At 34.8% G+C, this 21319-nt stretch overlaps 1 protein-coding gene across 4 annotated transcripts in view; it reads left to right on the top strand.

Moving 5' to 3' along the window:
* PRKACB (protein kinase cAMP-activated catalytic subunit beta) overlaps positions 1 to 21319 on the top strand; it is a 128535-nt gene that overhangs the window by 102580 nt on the left and 4636 nt on the right. For 3 of the 4 annotated variants that reach the window (XM_045547662.1, XM_045547661.1, XM_045547664.1), the window contains 2 exons: positions 246 to 368; positions 12411 to 12575. In XM_045547662.1, coding sequence (XP_045403618.1) covers positions 246 to 368; positions 12411 to 12575 — 288 coding nt within the window. Of the gene's footprint in view, positions 1 to 245; positions 369 to 2148; positions 3110 to 12410; positions 12576 to 21319 lie in introns of those variants that run through there. The other variant, XM_045547663.1, reaches the window with a different exon arrangement.

Here is a 21319-nt window from a genome sequence, read left to right as displayed (position 1 = left end):
TAATGATTTTAGAAAGAAGATGTAATAATCTTTCCCAATATCTAATTTCAATATCTGGTAATTCTCCCTTTGTTTAATTTAAATCTGACCTGATACATTTTGTTCATTTATTTTATTCTATCCTGAATAGCAACTGCTTTAAAATTTTTTTCATATGCTTCCAGATCATTTTGAAATGACCTATGACTTTATTTCCTTCTGAGTTAACTTAAGTCACAATTGACACTGATGTTGGTTTATCTCAGGGCTACAATAAGGCAGTGGATTGGTGGGCATTAGGAGTGCTAATCTATGAAATGGCAGCTGGTTACCCCCCATTCTTTGCAGACCAACCAATTCAGATTTATGAAAAGATTGTTTCTGGAAAGGTAAGTAATACATTTTATTTTTCCTATTTTTTTAACTATTTCTATATATAAATTTTAAGCTTTGTAAATTGAAACTGTATTGTGTCATCAGAATATTATCCTAAATTATGAAATATATAGAAATATCCATAGTTGCTGCTCTTGTATCCAGGATTCATTTAAGATAATAGCATAAGTATTAAATCATCGAGGTCTCTTAAGAAAACAAAAGACAGTTTTATAAAGAAATTAGCAAAACAGTAAGTTAATTTCTATATTTAGTATTTTTATCACTTACAAAGCACAGGATCATAGCTATAAATCTAAATATTCCTTCAGAGAAATAAAAATAGTTATTTCATGTGGATATCTCCTTGGATTTAGTGTTTTGACAGTGTTTTGATGTGCCCTTGTTTTTTCAGGAGAGACTTCTTGTTTGAATTATGTCAAAAACTACAAAATTAGAAGTAAATATAAAATGGATAAGCCTTTTTAAGATGGAAGTTCATAGAATTAATCTTAACAGAATTGTTCGTGTTGATTGTGATTATAATTGTCATTATTAGCAAATATGAAAATCACATTAATTTTTCCTAAACATGAATAGATTTATTATGTCATAGTACTGTCTGTTTTGTAAATTACTCCATGAACCTTCCTTCTTTTGCATTTATAACCTTTAATTTTGCTTCCAAAAGTATTTTGTTTAGTATCAATCATTTGCTCTTGCCTTAGCTCAGACCTCAGATCTTTTTTAAAATACCAAAGTCAATTTAATAGAGATAAGCCTGAGTCTTCCCATGCAGTAAAGAAAGAGTAGGCTTTGAAACATTTCCAGAAGGAGGCTTTCTATACATCAATGACAAAGTATATGGAAAGGAATATTTTGCTTATTTTCCCTTCCTCCTATTCCTACATGTGGTACACTTTACTACTTTGTCTTTTTTTTTTTTAAGACCACATAGCCCCATTTAGAATATGACCAGGAAATAGAGCATGAATCTTGACTTCACATTACTTTCAGATGTGATATAGTTGACTTTTGTGGTGTGTGTGTGTGTGTGTGTGTGTGTGTGTGTGTGAGAGAGAGAGAGAGAGAGAGAGTGAAAGAGAGAGAGAGAGAGACCTTCTTAGGCAGAGATAAGCCTAATCAACCTGAAGAATCTGGAAGGAGATGGAGGGAAAGTCTCTATTTCTTTGTATCTCAGCCAGATTCAAGCTCTTCATTTAGTGTGAAAGCTGACCCTTGGCATCCAGAAACTTACAGTTTACAATGTTAACTAACACAAAGTACTCTGACTATCCATAATGTAGTAATTTATCTTTTTTGCCAAGACCCAAATATAAATCATGGATGCTGCACAACTGGGCTGTTGGAAGACACTTACCAACAGAACGCGTCTATCCAACCCCCTAGAATCCACATCTCAACACAATATTGTTGTTCCATGTCTCATAGCACATATGCAGTCTACAGGGGTCACAAGATTTTCCCTTGTATTTTGTGACATTTTATGGGGAAAGTTTTATGTTATGTCAGTATTCACAAATTAGGGGATTAACTAAAGAATTTATACCTCGAGTATATCAAAGGTAGAAAATAAATACCTCTTACAGATAAATAAACTAAGCTAGTTATTGAAAGATTTACACTGATAAAGGCAATACAGAAAGGCAGAATGCAGTAATTATTTTAAATAATTATCACTGTTGTTCTTGTTACATTTGTTGATCTCTAGTCTTCATATTCTTATCTTTATAACTTTTTTCCCTAGCAGAATATAAGAGTAACAGTAAAAAGAACTTTTGTAATGACCAAAACAAAACATTGAGAAATATTAATAGATGAGGCAGTGATTTATTTTTGAAGAATTTGAGAAGTGAATATGTAGAATCTCAAGAGAATAAGTGCCAAAAGTCATATAAAGGATGGTGAGAGAACTAAACTAAATTAAAATCATAAATGAAAGAAGAATACTTTACTAATACAAAGACTAAAAATGCAAAAATTGTAGTAATTTTCAAGTAATTTAATTAGGGGTAATGATAAAGTTCCTAAATCTTTACTGTATTGCTTTCATTTATACTTACAACTTTTTCATAAAGGAAAGCCAGTTTTCTGGCAAGGATACTGTCATGACTACATTTATATTTATTTAGAAAAATTGCTTTAGTTAAAATGAATGTATCTTCCTATTTATGAATTAGCTATAGTTTACCAATCAACCATTCTACATGGGATAAAATTTTTTCTGCTGTTTATGAATATGTTTTCATTTCACATCAAACTTTAACATTTTGTATCCAATAATCTGCATATGTCCAAAAATTATAACAGTTTAAGTCCTAGTTACCTTAAAATAATAACATAAAATTTTATTTTATCACAATATCTTATTTTTTTCCTTCATTTATTTAGAAATATGACGGGGTGTTTGGGGCACTTTTGTTTTTAACATAAGGTGCCAGATTATCTCTCCCCATATTGGATATAAAGTTATTCTCATTACTCATCTAAAGTAGAACTCATGAAGTGGAATATTGCCATTAAGTGATCTCTAGGATCTAAATTATGTGAAATACAGATCACATTCACCATTTCCCAATAAACCCATCTCTTTCAACACTCAAATCCAAACTAGAATGTGTCTCTATCCACATTGCAAAAATATTATTGTCTCTCTGGTTAGTAGCTAAAAGACAAATTGGAAACTGTTTTTTTTTTAATTATTTAAGCCATTAAAAATCTAATTTTGGTCTTATATTTGTGAATTCTATATTTGCATTTGAATTTTTTAATAAAAAATACTTTTCATTCAGAATTTTTTTTCTGATTTTTAAAAGCATATTTTATGCAACAACATTTTTTTTATTTGAGACAGAGTCTCACTCTGCTGCCCCGGGTAGAGTGCTGTGGCATCAGTGTAGCTCACAGCAACCTCAAACTCCTGGGCTCAAGCCATCTCCTGCCTCCGCCTCCTGAGTAGCTGGGACTACAGTTGTGTGCCACCACAACCGGCTAATTTTTTCTGGTTTTGGTTGCCTGGCTAATTTTTTCTATTTTTAGTAGAGACAGGGTCTCGCTCTTGCTCAGGCTAGGCTGGAACTCCCGAGCTCGAGCAATCCTCCCATCTCAGCCTCCCAGAGTGCTAGGATTACAGGCATGAGCCACCGCACCTGGCCCTGCAACAACATTTTAGATTGATTGTATCTTCCATTCTGAAACCATGCTATAAAGAATATAGGTATCAGTGACTTATCAAAGTTAAAATAAAATTTATTAAGTAATTAATCATAAACTACATATATTTGACCATTAGATTGTTAAGTACTTTATTACAATATTTTAACTCAAACTGTTATTTTTAAATGCACAGAAAGATGATCAATCAGCTTGTTAGATTCTCTCCTACACATATTTTGCCTTTAAAAAAACAGAGGAGGTGGTATTTAAATGTCAAATTATTCATGCAGTATTAAGGTTCAGGTCTAGAAGTGCACAGCTGACAGAAAAGAATTATAATTCCTGCATTAACTATGCCTCATCCTAGCAATACATATTCTGAGCTTCTGTATATAGTCTCGAAATTTCATGCCTCAGTGCCATGTCCTCTATGACAAGCATCAGTTATGGCTACACAGCTACTCTATCTAGCTACATTATCCATGAAAATATAAAAGTTAATATTGTGGTCAAAATGATACTTGCAAATAAGGTAATTAAGTAACAGCTGATATGGAAACTATTACTTTAGAGTCCTTGACTTGTGTGATTAAAAAAAAGTTTTAGCTTCATCACATCTAATGTAAATATTATTCCACTTTTAATGAGCACCAACAATGTAGAAGGAGACACTGTACAAAAATAGTGATATAAACATAAGTATATACTAAATGATCAAAGAGTCATTTAATTTTTTCTGAAGAGCAATTCAACATTTACATGAAGGGTAATTGATTAACAGCCAGTGGCTATTGCCTTCTGTGTAAGGGGTCCTCAAGACAGGTTTGGTGATTCACTATCAAGACTCACTGGATTCAGCATACAGTGGCCCTCATGGTAGGATTTATTATAGCAAAAGGGTACAGAGCACAATCAGCAAAGGGAAAAGGCAGTCAGGATAAAATCCAGAGAAAATAAGACGCAAGCTTCCCGGAGTCCTCTCCCAGTACAGCCAAAAGGGATGCACTTAATTCCTCCAGCAACAAATTGTGAAAAAAATCATAAAAAGTTCTGCAAAGCTCAGTAGAGACTCAGTGCCCAAGGTTTTTACTGGGAGGCTGGTCATATATGCATCCTCTGCCTAGCACATACCAAAATCCCAGCCTCCCAGAGCAAAAGCAGATGTTCAGCATAAACCATATTGTTTGTACAGTCTAGGTACGTTGAGCCACTTTAATCATTTATGGAAAGTTTCATATTGTTATAAGGAACTGGTACCATTCAAGTTGCCAGATACTTGCCCAGGGCTAAACTTGCAAAGAGTCCTTTCTAAGGGTAGCAGTCTCAGGCCCGCTATGTTAACTCTTTTCTGCATACATCCTGTTTCCTAAATAACATACATATATGCAGATAAGCCACTACACTTTTTGTAAGACACCATTGTTAATGCTTTTGGGGAAATTAAAATGTCATTTTCTATTTGGCTATGGCTATATTTAAAGAGACTCAGAAATCCTCAGAAATAATTTTCATAAAATGCAAAATCAGTTTTACTATTTGCATAAAACCGAGGACCATTTTTTAACACTTTGCTGTGGCAATTTAAAATTCTTATTAATACCTGCTTCATGACAGCCCTTTACTCTAGTGGTCCCGTGGGAAAATAATTGCAACACTGGCTTCCTATGTTTGTGGGGAGGGAGTAAGGACGGGATAAGTAATAGCTCTCTGCAACCATCTAGACTCGTTTTATGTACCACTGTTTCTGCGTAGGTAAGAGAACAGATTCGAGACCCCACAGACATGGTACTAATATTTATAAATTTTTTAAATGTCCTAGCTCTTTTTTTTATATATCGATACTAGGCTGATTAAAGTTGCCCACGTCCTCTGAGGTAGTGTGAAGCTTGGCACCATGTCTATAGAAAACCTGGTGTATGAAAATTTGTTCTGCCTTTTGAAAATTTGACTAATGTGTATGTTCATTTTTGCTAGATCAATTCTTTACTGGGCCTGCAGATTTTTTTTAGAATTGATTGTACCTAATTTAGAGGGATAATTTCTTAAAATTTATTTCAACATGCTTGTGGCCAAAAGTTAATAGATTATTAACAGCTTGTTGGCTGTGTGCAAGCTCTTGGAGTCAGTTAAGCCTAGCAAATTTTATCCCAATGCACAAAATATACTGTTACTACTTAAACAATCCTTTCCCCTGCCAATAATTGCAGAATAGCAGTAAGATTTTTCTCCTTTCAAAGATCAACTTTGTTATTTCTGTGATTAAGTTCAGTGTAGACAAATTTGATTTGGCCTTATTTTATTTCTAAAAGAAAAAAATATCAGTAAACCAGTTAGTGAATTCAAATCACTGAGTATGAGTACCACAACAACAAGAACTGGTTTGCTTTTTGGATGTAACTTCCTCTTAATTTTTTAGAAAATTATAATCATTTCTGAAACCAAAATGTACAAGATTTTATAATTGGTACTGAAAGCGGAACAAATATTCTGTTGAATTTGCTCAACTCAGAGAGTTTCATAGCGTGTTTAACATATTACATAATGTAATTTGACAAAGCAGTATAGCATATCAGCTATATTCACAATGCTGTCCTTATAAAACAGGTTATAGTCGTTCATTTTCTCCCTCACTCTATCAAATTTAAGACCTTAAGAAAAGATGAAAGTGTTTGTTCTAGAAATTAACAGGTGGAGCATGAGACAAAAAGAAAGGAGGAACTTCCTGTACTGTCCAAATGACTTTTCGGGCACAGACTGTCCTTGGCTAGTCTGGAAACATAACAATAGATATCGCTGTCTTCCAGGTTCCTTCTTTGATTCAGAAATCCAGCTTCACATAATTAAAATAGTATTCTAATGGGAAGGTTAAAAAATTAAAATCCAGTGAATTAACATCTACAAAATACTAGACATAATGCAAGGCAGTTTCTTAAAAATAATGTAATTTCTTTTCATACCTGCCAGATGAGATATATACTCTCATCGTTTTATAGATGAGAAAACTCAAAAAGGTAAAAGATTTTGCCCTAAATTACAGAGCATGTATGTAATTGGAGTTGGGGTTAGAACCCAGGAATTCTTTCTACTAAAGAAATAGCTTGGTAGAATTTTTGAGGTGGCAAAGATGTTCAATTTTATTTAGTTTAATTCTCTCATGCTATGTGTAGGTAAATCAAAACTCAGAATCGCCCAAAGACAAAAGGTAATTTGGAGCAAAGCAAGAAATAAAAGAATCTAGCTCAGTGGCTCACCATTTGGCTTCAGTGACTTTGTATCACCAATACTTCACTCTCAGTCTCCTTGGCTTGGTCCTCTTCTCTTCTTTCTCTGCACTTCCTCTATTGATGGTCTTAAATGCCAGCTGACAATTCCCAAATTCATTTTTCTAGTCCATACATGACTCCTGAATTCCAAACCTTTGTATCCAGTTTCCAACTTGAGATCTCCACTTGGATGTCTAATAAATATATCTAATTCTACCTGTGTAAAACTGACAGATTTTTCTCCTTGTTCCCCAACCCCCAGCAAATCTGTTCCTCCCATAGCCTTCCCCATCTCAGTTGATGGCCACTCCATCCTTTCAGTTGGTCAGGCCAAAACTTTACCTTGGAGTCCTCACCTTGTATCTAATGTGCAGGGAAACCATTTGTGCTCTATCTTTAGAATATACACAGAATTCAATCGCTTCTTACCACTTCCACTGCTACCACTCTCATCTGAGTCACTGGAATGTCTCTTTAAAAATGCTAAATCAGATCCTGTTATTTCTTTTGAAACTTTGCAATGATTCCCCATTTCTTCGAAGTAAAATTCAAAAACCTTACAATGAAAGTTTTTTGAGGAGTGGTAGAATGACATTTTTAAAGGACCATGCTGGTTGCTAAGTTTCATTGTCTGTCTTCCTCACTAGAATGTAAACTCCATGAAGGCAGAAATCTTCATCTTATTTTGCTTACTAATATAGCCCAAGTACATGTTCATAGTAGGGATTCAATCAGTAGTTGTCAAATTTGAATTCATGCATTCATTAAATATTTATTGAGCCCACAGTATATGCCAGACCAGTTCTAAGTGCTGGATGTGACAAATCAGTTGTGGTCTTCTGCCTGCATGAAGCTTTCCTGCAATGGACCCCATCTTTGGTGTCTTTCCTTAAAGATAGTGATTCAAAAAGTCTTGTGTGGATTCCAAACATCTGTATTTTTTAATTATCTCAGGTGATTCTGAAATACTCCAGGTGTTGAGAGCTTGTTTTATGTATCTGTACCTCACTGGAGATACAGATTTATTCTCAGGAATGAATCATTAGGAAAATCAGAAATAACATTATTTCTAATGGTTGGAATAGAATCCTAAATAGAAAATAATATTAAGGAAAAATAATTTAAAGAAAGTACTCTAGGAAGTATATGTTTCACAAACACCTTTTTCATGTTGAACAAAACACCTCTTCCATGTTAAATGATGCCAGTTTCCAATAACTTTATCTCTGAGACCTAATGGTTTAATGAGTTTAGTCTGTTCTGCTCTTTTCTATATCTGACTCTTTACACTACTTTCATATTATGTACCCTGTCCTGGTCTGGCAGAAAACTCTTATATACAGAAGGCAGGAGGATTAAGTTATTTTCCCAAAGATTCCACTGCCTGAGTTGGTGACCTCACTGGAGCTCAGGTTCGTTATCTTTAAAAATGAAGGTTTAGACTAAACTAAGCTTCTAGCTCCAATGTTCTAGGATTCTTACTTCACTTTCTATAGTAGTATAATTGATAAGAATTATAAAAACAATAAAATAATACCCTTTGATATAGTTTTGAAGGAAAAATTAGATAGTCACTCTTCCCATCATAGAAATCTTTGGTGTCTCCAGGTTAATATATTACAAATAAAGGTCTTGCATTTAAAACAATTCTATTAAAGTTATTTTCTGTTCTTTGCTAATTCTTTTTTTTTTTTTTTTTTTTTTTTTGAGACAGAGTCTCACTTTGTTGCCCGGGCTAGAGTGAGTGCCGTGGGGTCAGCCTAGCTCACAGCAACCTCAAACTCCTGGGCTTAAGCGATCCTTCTGCCTCAGCCTCCCGAGTAGCTGGGACTACAGGCATGCGCCACCATGCCCGGCTAATTTTTTCTATATATATTTTTAGTTGTCCAGATAATTTATTTCTATTTTTAGTAGAGACGAGGTCTCGCTCAGGCTGGTCTCGAACTCCTGACCTCGAGCGATCCACCCGCCTCGGCCTCCCAGAGGGCTAGGATTACAGGCGTGAGCCACCGTGCCCGGCCTTCTTTGCTAATTTTTGTTTGATTAATCAACATGGCTCTTTGGAAAGTTCAATCAACAAAGAAATTACATTTCAGGTTACATTTCAGAACAATCAAGGAAAAAATACTTTCACAGTGACTCTCATTCTTTCTCCCCCAATATACCTTAAGGATATGACAGATTCCCGTCATTAACAGGACTGCTATGAGTGTGAGGGCTACCTATCAGACTCTCTGGGGAACAAGAGGGTGTGGTGTGGAGGTCAGGAGGAGATGTCTATGATTTGAAAAGTTTTCCAGATGATTCTGTTATCTGCCATCACAACCTACCACCACACCCCATTTGAGAATCGCTATCCTGAAGCTTAAACAGACACATGCACACATACACATACACACACTCACCCACATTCACTAATTCAAGACCATAAATTTATGTGCATTCCAAAGAACTGCTTCACTTGGGTGCTTACATTCTTCATGCATTGCGTTGAATATTACCTAAATTCAGAAGATAATTTATATGTATCGCACATTATTTGTCTACCATTCTGAACATAATGAAGGGGATAGCTGGCACCTTACCATTGAGCAGTTCATGCAAATTCTATCCTGAACAAAGATAGATGTACTTCAAATAAGTTATTTTTTTAGAATCTAAATAAAGTTTAGATTTACTACTGGAAAAATATGAACTAACATAACCACTGGAAAAAATGTCATGTTATTTTTAAAATAAACAGTATGACTTTTGAACACCCCTTATTCTCTAGTTATTACTTCAGCTAGGATAAAAGAGAAAATGTGCAGCAAAATATTTTTAAGATGAAAATTTCAGTCTTTTCGATACTGCAGTCCCCAACCCCCAGGCTGTGGCCTGTTAGGAAAAGGGTCGCGCATCACCACCTGAGCTCCACAATCCCCTGTAGTGACGACCCCCACCCAGCCCTGGGTCCATGGAAAAATTGTCTTCCATGAAGCAGATCCCTGGTGCCAAAAAATTGGGGACCGCTGGAGGTTCCTGATAATGACTATTTTCAGGTTATCAAATCATAGAGTAACTAAAATTATATATCCTGGAGTCAGAGTACCCAGTTTGGAATTACAGCTCTACTACTTATTAGCTTTGTAATCTTAGGCAAATTACTTAATCTCTGCAAGATTCAATTGCTTCACTCCCCCTATAAGATGGGGATAATAAACATACCTACCGCAGTGCTATACTTTGGATTTTATGAGCCAGTAAATATAAAGTGTTTTTAGCACAGTGCCTACCTTCTAAGCAGCCATTGTGTCAGTGGTAAAACTAGAGAAGGTGTTAGTTCACATGTCTTATTTTTTAGAACATCAAACTTCTCCTAATCTGTGATAATAAAGGCTTTGCAGAAATGAGGTTTTAAGTTGTTAATTTATATAAGTTTATCCTAAATCCTAGTCATTTATTAACTACGCAACTTTCAAATAGTCATTGGTTGCTTGACCCAAATATTGGTTTTCCTCTAGTATGGTGATGATTTTAGTTTACTGTGTTTTATTATTTACATTTAAAGTTTTATGATCTTTCACTCACGTAGAAAATAAGAACCTCTGTATAAAGTAGTGAATAGAGTTGAGAATAGTGCTTCTTAAGCTTCCATGTGCACACGAATCACTTGGAGATAGAAGCCCCGATTTTCAGGCTGACGCCCCCATCATCTGAGGGAAGCCAGGGATCTGCATTTTTATACTCTTGTCTCTCAGTTGATTCTGATGTGATTGGGTCCTAGCACTACATTTTGAGAAAAAAATTATTTACAGAATAGCATGAGAATGGCAATCAAAAGACTACAATTATGAATCTGTCTTTATGTGCTAATGATTTAAATTCTTTGAGAATATGAGAATGTATGTCAAGTATGTTGAGCTTTTTGAAAGGCAGAACTTAAATTAAGGAGTTCTATATATTTGAAGACAGTGTAATAAAGACCAAAATTCATGAGGCTGCAAATCATAAGACTAGCTTTCTAGTCCTAGCTCTGCTACTTTATAGCCTGATGATTGGGTAAGGTATATGACATTTCTGAATCTTAGTTTCTCCATCTTTAGAATAGAGTTAATAATATATTCATTGAGTTTGTCATATCCACCTAGGATGCAAGTTCTATGAAATTAGGGACTTTGCCTTGTTTAGCTCACTGCTATATATTTAGCACCTAGAACAGTGCCTGGCACATAGTAGGCACTCAATAAGTAATTGTCAAATGAATGTTCTACAGTATTTGAAATAACCTAATAAATGCTGTGAATAAAAACGTAAAAATGGCACAATGCCTTCCCTCAGAAGCCCGGCGTCTACAGGAGACAGACGTATGCGCAAATACTGCAGCATCATTCAATGAATAGGTGTATTGTGATGATCAACTGAGATAATGTAACGATGCACTATGAAAGTTATGAGGTGGTGGTAGCACTTGTAGAGAACCAAAATAAGAATGTGAGGAGTTCAGAAACGGATCTGTTTACCCTTTAAAGCATTTTCTACAAAGGTGCTGTGGTCAATTTGAAGTTGAGATTATAATAATCCAGAGAATAGTGTTTATGTTTAGTGGGGATGGCAACACGAAATGAGGCCTAGGGGAGCATGACAGGACAATGGAAAGTGGAATGAGTGAAAGTGCAAGCACACACACAAACGTGCACACACACGGGTGTGTGACAGGGAAGAGGGTAGTGGAAATGATTGAACAGAATTGGAAAGGATGGTGGAGAGGTGGTAGTAATGCAAGAAAAGAATAAGGAGGCAAGATACAGCTAGTCCTTCTAAGTGGGAATCAGGAGTTAGGTTGGAGTAGAGGAGAAAATGTGTTTAAACAAAACAAAACAGAAAAATAGGCTAAGGTCTCTTACGACTGTTACTTTATTTTATTGATTGCCAAACATAACATCTTCAGTTATTTGGGGTTTTCTGTTTGTTTCTAAGGCCAGAGGCCAGGCTACTTATTTAGAACTACTTATTCTTCACAATTTAGGAGGTGGAAAAATGCTTTTAAAGCAATCTGAATCATTTCTATACTGTTGCATATAGCAGAATTATGCTTAAAAGCCAACTACTAATAAAAGAAAAATGGTTTCCTGTGCTGTGAAAGGCAGTGTGGGTTTTTACAATCATTTTTAGACTTCCTTTTTGATAGATCTCTCTTCAAAATGTACATACTGATTTCTTTCATATGCTGCTTGTTCTATTTATATTATAAATTTAAATTTGTATGTCTCTGAGACAGAGATTTATAATATGAGATCTAAAGGGATCTCTCTTGAAGATGGGGAGAACCTTCTGATATTGTTGAAGAAGTTCTGTATATATGCACATTTTTCTGGAGACTGGTCCATGTTCTTAAGGAAGTTCATGACCAAAATGAGGCCCTAAGAGAACAGGTTTCATGCATTCACCCAAATAATTCTCTTCTTCGTGACTAGTATGGACTGTAACATGTAATTCAAAGTATGTGAAAATCATCACTACATATTTTTGTATATATAATGACCTGTCACCTTATTTTAAAAACCTTTATGAAATCAAATCAAAAATATCATGAATCTTATAATGTGTGTTTTACCACATGGTGCATTTGTGCAGGTCCGATTCCCATCCCACTTCAGTTCAGATCTCAAGGATCTTCTACGGAACCTGCTGCAGGTGGATTTGACAAAGAGATTTGGAAATCTAAAGAATGGTGTGAGTGACATAAAAACTCACAAGTGGTTTGCCACAACAGATTGGATTGCTATTTACCAGAGGAAGGTAAGACTTTTCTTTCTTTTTAATTTAAAATCTTATTAAAAGTTGGTGTTTACATCATATGTAGTAGAAACATTTTCAACTTAATACATAGTTTTCCTTTTTTTACCTTTTAAATTCATCCTATGCAGAATCTCAAGTACTTTATAGCCTATAACCTAAAAGTGAGTTTTCTCCTAAAGAGAAAGTTTGTGTTCTATTTTGCCTATCAATCTGAAATATTTTCTTTGTTAAATTTTTCCTACACATGCCTCATACTCTTTGCAATGCTACGGAAATTATTATTAGGCAATGTCCTAAGGGTTTGCATTTCAAAACTGATGTGAAGCCACATTAGGAAGATAATATATAAACAAATATATTTGCCTATCCAGAATTGGCATCCAGCCAGATATAATAACATTTAATTGCTAGATTCCTCATTTTTCAGTCTGTATTTTGACCTTTCTGTGGCATTTATCAGGGTTTCAAATTTTTAATGTACTGTTCCCCAAACAGACCATGCTTTTTCACACTCTATGCCCTTGTAAAATTTTTTCCTTGAATCTGAATGACTTCCCATTTGTGCATTTGCCATAGTTTTATTGATCCTTGAAGATTTACCTTAAATGTTACCTCTACTGTGATATTTTCTCTGAAGAGATATTCTTTTTTTTTTTCATCTCCCACCATCTATCTTCCTGTAATTAGGATCTGTATTGACTCTTTTTTTTTCCTGTTTTGAATTTTTCTTTATTTTTATTTTTTTATTGTATTTTTTTTTATTTCAGCTTATTATGGGGGTACAAAAGTTCAGGTTATATATATTGCCCATGTCTTACCCATCCCCCCGAGTCAGAGCTTCAAGCGTGTCCATTCCCCAGACAGTGTGCCCAGCACTCACCATGTAGTTATACCTCCATCCCTTCCCCCCCACCCCCCACCTCCCCGAGTCAGCATCTTCAAGCATGACCATTCCCCAGACGGTGCGCAACACACTCATCATGTAGGCATACACCCATCCCCTCCCCCCACCTCCACCTCAGTCTGATATCCAATTGGTATCCTTCCCCAATGTGCATTTAGGTGATGATTAGGGAAACCAATTTTCTGGTGAGTACATGTGCTGCTTGTTTTTCCATTCTTGGGATACTTCACTTAATATAATGGGTTCCAACTCTCTCCAGGAGAACCAAAGAGATGTCGTATCACCGTTATTTCTTATAGCTAAGTAATACTCCATGGTATACATATACCACAATTTACTAATCCATTTGTGAACTGATGGGCATTTGAGTTGTTTCCACATCTTTGCAATTGTGAATTGTGCTGCTATAAACATTTGGGTACAGGTGTCTTTGTCATAGAATGACTTTTGTTCCTTTGGGTAGATGCCCAGTAATGGGATTGCTGGATCGAATGGTAGGTCTACTTGAACCTGTTTACAGTATCTCCATAATGCTTTGTATGGAATCAGAGAAGACCCCGTATAGCAAAAGCAATTTTAAGCAATAAAAACAAAATGGGAGGTATTGATTTGCCAGACTTCAAACTATACTACAAGGCTGTGGTTCTTAAAACTGCCTGGTATTGGCACAAGTGCAGGGACCCAGACCAATGGAACAGAACAGAAAATCCAAATGTAAAACCATCCTCATATAGCCATCTAATCTTTGACAAAGCAGATAAAAACATACTCTGGGGACAAGAATCCCTATTCAATAAATGGTGCTAGGAAAATTGGATAGCCACATGTAGAAGACTGAAATGGGACCCACAGATTTCACCTCTCACAAAAATCAAATCACGGTGGATAACAGATTTAAACCTTAAATGGGAAACGATTAGAATTCTAGAAGAAAATGTAGGAAAGACTCTTACAGACATTGGTCTAGGCAAAGAATTTATGAAGAAGACCCCTAAGGCAATCACAGCAACAACAAAAATAAATGAATGGGACCTGATTAAATTAAAAAGCTTCTGCACAGCCAAAGAAACAGTCACGAGAATAAACAGACAACCTACAGAATGGGAAAAAATTTTCACATACTACACATCAGATAAAGGACTGATAACAAGAATCTATTTAGAACTCAGGAAAATCAGCAAGAAAAAATCAAACAACCCTATCAAAAAGTGGGCAAAGAACATGAATAGAAATTTTTTAAAAGAAGATATAAGAATGGCTAACAAACATATGAAAAAATGCTCAACATCCCTAATCATCAGGGAAATGCAAATCAAAACCACAATGAGATATCACTTAACTCCAGTGAGAATGGCCTTTATCAAAAAGTCCCAAAACAACACATGTTGGCGTGGATGCGGAGAGACAGGAACACTCATACACTGCTGGTGCGACTGCAAACTAGTGCAACCCCTGTGAAGAGATATTCTTTATTAATATCTTATAGATTCTGTATTGTTTTAAAATATTTCATTGAAGACAGGGAACTTATCTTACTCATTTTTATATTCCTATCACCTGGCAAGAGCCTTACGGTTGGTACATGCTCACTAAATGTTTGCTGAATTACTGAACATTGGTCTTTCTTCAGATAAAACTCACCTTTATCCATTTGAAAGCCAATTTGAACATAAGTAATGGAAATAGGGGTTTTAATTAATGCTTTTGTGGAAGGTTAAAAACAAATCTGAAATTACTACATTTTTGAAACAATTATTTATTCACGTGATATTTGTTCCAAATAGTCATCAGATGCCTGCTTATATGCTACATATTCTGCAAGGTGCTGAGAATATGTTAAGCAAAATCACCTTTGTTCCTGTCCATATGAAGCTTATAGTTTCAGGGGTCAGGAAGATTGATAATATGGTCATATAAATAAATATAAAAGTACTAGTATGAGAAATGTGGAAATACAGAAAGAATAAGTTTGCATCTGAGTTTTCTTGGGATTTGTTTTGTTTGGTTTTTTTGCTTGCTTGCTAAAGGGATTCTTAGTGTTAGAAATTGAAGCAACTTGAAGACTTGTATGTAAATATAAACCAAGTTAATCTCTAGTGTTAGTGTACCACCATAATAAAATAGAGGAACACCAGCTGACCAGTACCAGTATTTTGTTGTCCAGAAGCTTTTTAGTTTAATATAATTCCATCTGTCTATATTTGCTTTTGTTGCCTGTGCTTTTGAAAACTTAGCCATAAAATCTTTGCCTAGATCAAAGTCCTGGATCATATTCCCTATATTTTCTTCTAGCAGTTTTATAGTTTGGGGTCTTATGTTTAAGTCTTAATCCATTTTGAGTAGATTTTGGCATATGGTGAAAGGGATCTAATTTCATTCTTTTACATATGAATATCTGATTTTCCCAGCACCATTTATTGAAGAGGGTGTCTTTTCTCCAATGGCACCTTTGTCAAAAATTAGTTGGCTGTAATACATGGATTTACTTCTGAGTTCTCTATTCTATTCCACTGGTCTATGGGTCTGTTTTTATACAAATACCATGCTGTTTTGGTAACTTTAGCTTTTTAGTATATTTTGAAGTCAGGTAGGAATATACCTTCACCTTTGTTCTTTGTGCTCAGGATTTCTTTGGCTATTTGGGTTCTTTTGTGGTTCCATACAAATTTTAGGATTGTCTTTTCCGTATGTGTGAAGAATGTTATTGGTATTTTAATAGGAATTGCATTGGATCTGTAAATTGCTTTGGTATAGTATGGTCATTTTAACAGTATTAATTCTTCTGATCCATGACCCTGGGATGTCTTTCCATTTGCTTGGATCCTTTTTAATTTCTTTCATCAGTGTTTTGTTATATTCTCTTGCTGAATTGATCCTTGTATGATTATATAATGACTTTCTTTGTGTCTTTATACTGTTTTTGACTTAAAGTCTGTTTTATCTGATACAGATATACCCGTTCTTGCTTGCTTTTGGTTTTCATTTGTGTGGAATATTTTTTCCATCCCTTCACTTTCAGTCTACATGTGTCTTTATAGGTGCAGTGAGTTTCTTATAGGCAGCATATAGTTGCGTCGTGTGTGTTTTTTAATCCATTTAGCCATGCTATATGGTTTTAGTGGGTAATTTTATCTCTTTATATTCAAGGTTATTATTGATAGGTGAGGGCTTATTCCTGTCATTTTGTCAATTGTTTTCTGGTTCTTTTGTATAACCTTTGTTCCTTTCTTTCCCTCATATTTTTTGTCCTTGTAGGTTTATGGTTTTCTGTAGTACTAATGTTTGTGTCCTTTGTCTTTCTCATTTGTGTGTCTGCTGTACCAGTAAGTTTTATATTTTCATGTGTTTTCATAATGGTAGATGTTGTTCTTTCACTTCCACATGTAGGATTCCCTTAAACATTTCTTTTTGAGCCAGTCTAGTGGTGATGAATTCCCTCCATTTTTATTTGTCTGGGACTTTATTTCTCTTTCATTTTTATGGCATAGCTTTGCTGGGTATAGTTTTCTTGGCTGATAGTTTTGCTTATTTTTTTATTCCAGCATTTTTAATATATCATCCCATTCACTCCTGGCCTGTAGGGTTTCTGCTGACAAATCCACTGGTAGTCCTATGAGGGTTTTCTTATATGTGACTTGACACTTTTGCTGTTTTTAGAATTTTCTCTTTCTCTTTAACTTTTGATAGTTTGACTATACTGTGCCTTGTAGAAGAGATTTTGGGGTTGTATCTATTTGGGAATCTTTGAGCTTCCTGTATCTGGATGTCTAAATCTCTTGAAAGACTTGGGTAATTTTCAGCCATTATTTTGTTAAATAGGTTTTCTATGTCTTTGCCCATCTCTTCACCTTCTGGAAAACCCAAAATTCAAATATTTGGTTGTACTAATTTGCACAATAGTGTATAAGGCTTTCTTTATGTCTATATCTCCATCAGCATTTATTTTTTAACTTTTTAATATGGCCATTCTGACAAGGGAAAGGTAGTATCTCACTGTGGTTTTAATTTACATTTCCCTGATAATTAGTGATGTTGAGCATTTTTTCGTATGTTTGTGGTCCATTTGTCTATCTTCTTTTGGAAAACTTCTGTTCATGTCTTGTGCCCACTTTTGAGTGGGGTTGTTTGTTTTTTCTGGCTGAATCATTTGAGTTCTTTGTAGATTCCAGATATTAGTCCTCTGTCAGATGTAAAATTTGTGAATATTTTCTCCAGTTCCATAGATTGTCTGTTTACTCTGTTGATTATTTCCTTTGCTCTACAGAGCTTTTTAATTGAATTAAGTCCATTTATTTATTTATTTATTTTGTTGTTGCTATGTTTGCCTTTGGGTCTCAGTCATAAATTCTTCACGTAGGCCAATGTCTAGAAGAATTTTTTCTACATTTTATTCTAGAATTTTTATGATTTCATGCCTTACATTTAAGTATTTTATCCATATTGAGTTAATTTTTGTGTATGGCAAGAGATAGGGGTTCTGTTTCATTCTTCTACATATGGCTATCCAATTTTCCCAGCACCATTTGTTGAATAGGGCCTCTTTTCCCCAATGTATGTTGTTGTCTGCTTTGTTGAAGATCAGTTGGTTGTAGGTAAATGGTTTTCTTTCTGAGTTCTCTATTCTGTTCCATTGATCTATGTCTCTACTTTTATACCAGTAACATTCTGTTTTTGGTTACTACAACCTTGTAGTAGAATTTGAAGTCAGATGATATGATGCCTCCAGATTAGGGTTTTTTGTTTTGTTTTGTTTTGGTTTGGTTTGGTTGTTTGATTGTTTTGCTTAAGATTGCTTTGGCTATTCAGGCTCTTTTTTTTGGCACCAAATGAAGCATAAGATTATTTTTCTAGATCTGTGAAATATGATACTGGTATTTTGGTGGGGATTTCATTGAATCTTTAAATCACTTTGGGCAATATGGACTTTTTAATGATGTTGATTCTACCAATCCATGAGCATGGGGTATTTTTCCTTTTTTGTCTGTGACATCTCATTTCTTTCATTGGTGTTTTGTAGTTCTTCTTGCAGATCTTTCACCACCTTGGTTAAATATATTCCAGGTATTTTATTTTCTTTGTAGCTGTTGCAAATAGTATTGAGTCTTTTATTTGATTCTCAACTTGACTATTATTAGTATATAGAAATATTACTGATCTGTGTACATTGACTTTGTAACCTGAGACATTGTTGAATTTACCAATTCTGGAAGTATTTTGATGGAGTCTTTGGAGTTTTCTAGATGCAAGATTATATAATTAGCAGACAGGGATAGTTTGACCTCATGTTGCCTGACCCTTTCTTTCTCTTGCCAAATTGCTCTGGCTAGGACTTCCAGTGCTATGTTGAATAGAAGTGGTAACAGTGGGCTCCCTTGTCTTGTTCCAGTTCTTAGGGGAAATGCTTTCAACTCTTCCCCACTCAATAAGATGTTGGCTGTGGTTTTGTTATCCATGGCTTTTATAATTTTAAGGTATGTTTCTTCTAAGCCTAGTTTGTTGATGGTTTTTATCGTGGAAGGGTGCTGGATTTTACTGAGTGCTTTTTCTGCATCTATTGAGGTGATCATGTGTTCTTTGTTTTTACTTCTGTTTATGTGGTAAATCAAATTTTTTGATTTGTGTTTGTTAAACTATACTTTCATCCCTGGGATGAAACTCACTTGATCATGGTGAATTATCTTTTAGATGTGCTATTGAATTGGTTTGCTAGTATTTTGTTGAGTATTTTTGCATGTATGTTCATGAAGAATATTGGTCTTTAGTTTTCTTTTCTGTTGTTGTTTTTGTGTCCTTTTCTGGCTTTGGTATTAAGGTGATACTGGACTCATAGAATGAGTTAGGGAGGATTCCCTCTTTCTTGATATTATGGAATAATTTCTGTGGGATAGGTACCAGTTCTTCTTTGTCGGTCTAGTAGAATTCACCTGTGAATCCATCTGGTCTGGGGAGCTTTTTTGATAGATTTTTTATTATTGCTTTAATCTCTGGGCTTGTTATTGGTTCAAGATTTCTGTTGTTTTTTGTTTGTTTGTTTGTTTTGCTTTGTTTTTTTTTCCTGATTCAGTTTGGGGAGGTTGTGTGTTTCCAGGAATTTATCCATTACCTCTGTTTTCTAGTTTGTGTGCATAGAGATTTTCATACTATTGATGGATGATATTTTATATTCTGTGGTATGAGTTATAATGTCTCCTTTTTCATTTCTGATTGAGCTTCTTTGGGTCCTTTCTCTGTATTCCTGGTTAATCTAGCTAGAGGTCTACCAATTTTGTTTATTTTTTCAAAGAACCAACTTTTTGTTTTATTGATCCTTTGTATTGTTTTTTGGTTGGTTTCCATTTTGTTTAGTTCTGCTCTGAGCTTTGTTATTTCTTTTTTTCTGCTAGCTTTGGGTTTGGTTTTCTTCTTTTTCTAATTCCTTAAGTTGTGACATTACATTGTTAATTTATGATCTTTCTTTTTGAAATAAGCATTTAAGGCTATGAATTTCCCACTTAACACTGTTTTTTATCCCCTAGATTTTGGATACTGTGTCATGATTGTTATTCAGTTTGAAAAATCTTTTGATTTCTATCTTAATTTCATCATTGATGCAAGGATTGTTCAGCAACAGGTTGTTTAATTTCCATGACTTTGTGTAGATTTGTGAGTTCCTCTTGGAGTTGATTCCTAGTGTTATTCCACTGTGATCTGAGAAGGCACATGGAATGATTTTGATTTTTCTGAATTTGCTGAGACTTGTTTTGTGGGCTAACATATAATCTTTCTTGGAAAATGTCCCATGTGCTGATAAAAAGAATGTATATTCTGCAGTTTTGGGGTAGAATGTTCTATAGATGTCTGTTAGGTCCATTTGTTATAGAGTCCTGTTTATGTCCAGTGTTTCTTTGTTGATCTTCTGCCTTGATGATCTGTCCAGTTCTGTCATTAGAGTGTAGAAGTCACCAGTAATTAATTGTTGCTTTTTATTTTTTTGCTTTGATCTTATAATATTTGATTTATGAATCTGGGAGCTCCTGTTTTAGGTGCATATATATTTAGGATTGTAATATCTTCTTGTTCACTGTCTTAGTCTTTCTTTACCATTATTGATTTAAAGTCTTTTTTGTCTTATATGAGAATAGCTACTGCTGCTCACTTTTGGTTTCCCTTCATGTGGAATATTTTTTTCCATCCATTTACCTTGAGTCAATGCGTATCCTTATTAATTAGATGGGTTTCTTGGAGACGGCAGATACTTGGAGTGTATTTTTCATCCATTCAGCCTATCTATATCTTTTAAATGGACCATTAAGGCCATTTACATTCAATGTTAGTATTGATATGTGAGATAGTATTCTGTTCATCATGTTGAATGATATCTAGTTGCTTTGTTTTCTCCCTTGTGTTACCGTTTTATAAGAATTGTGAGTTTTACCTTTTGGGTGTTTTTATATTGGTAGGTGTGGATTGTTCTTTTCCACGTCTAGACTACTTTTAAGCATTCCCTCTAGGACAAGTCTAGTGGTGGCAAATTCCCTTAGTGTTTGCTTGTCTGAGAAAGACTTTATTTCTCCTTCATTTATGAAACTTAGTTTTGTGGGATACAAAATTCTTGGCCAGCAGTTATTCTGTTTAAGAAGACTAAATGTGGGACCCCAATCCCTTCTGGCTTGAAAGGACTCTGCTGAGAGGTCTGCTGTTAGTCTGATGGGTTTTCCTTTGTAAGTAGACTTGTTGCTTTCATCTTGCAGCTTATAGAATTTTCTCTTTCACTTTGACTTTGGTCAGGCTGATGATTATATATCCTGGTGATGTCCTATTTGCTATGCATCTTCCAGTTATAATAACTACACACAGCAGT

Source organism: Lemur catta, chromosome 3 (genome assembly GCF_020740605.2).
Source record: "Lemur catta isolate mLemCat1 chromosome 3, mLemCat1.pri, whole genome shotgun sequence".
Taxonomy (NCBI): domain Eukaryota; kingdom Metazoa; phylum Chordata; class Mammalia; order Primates; family Lemuridae; genus Lemur; species Lemur catta.
This window is presented reverse-complemented; position numbering and strand designations above follow the sequence as displayed.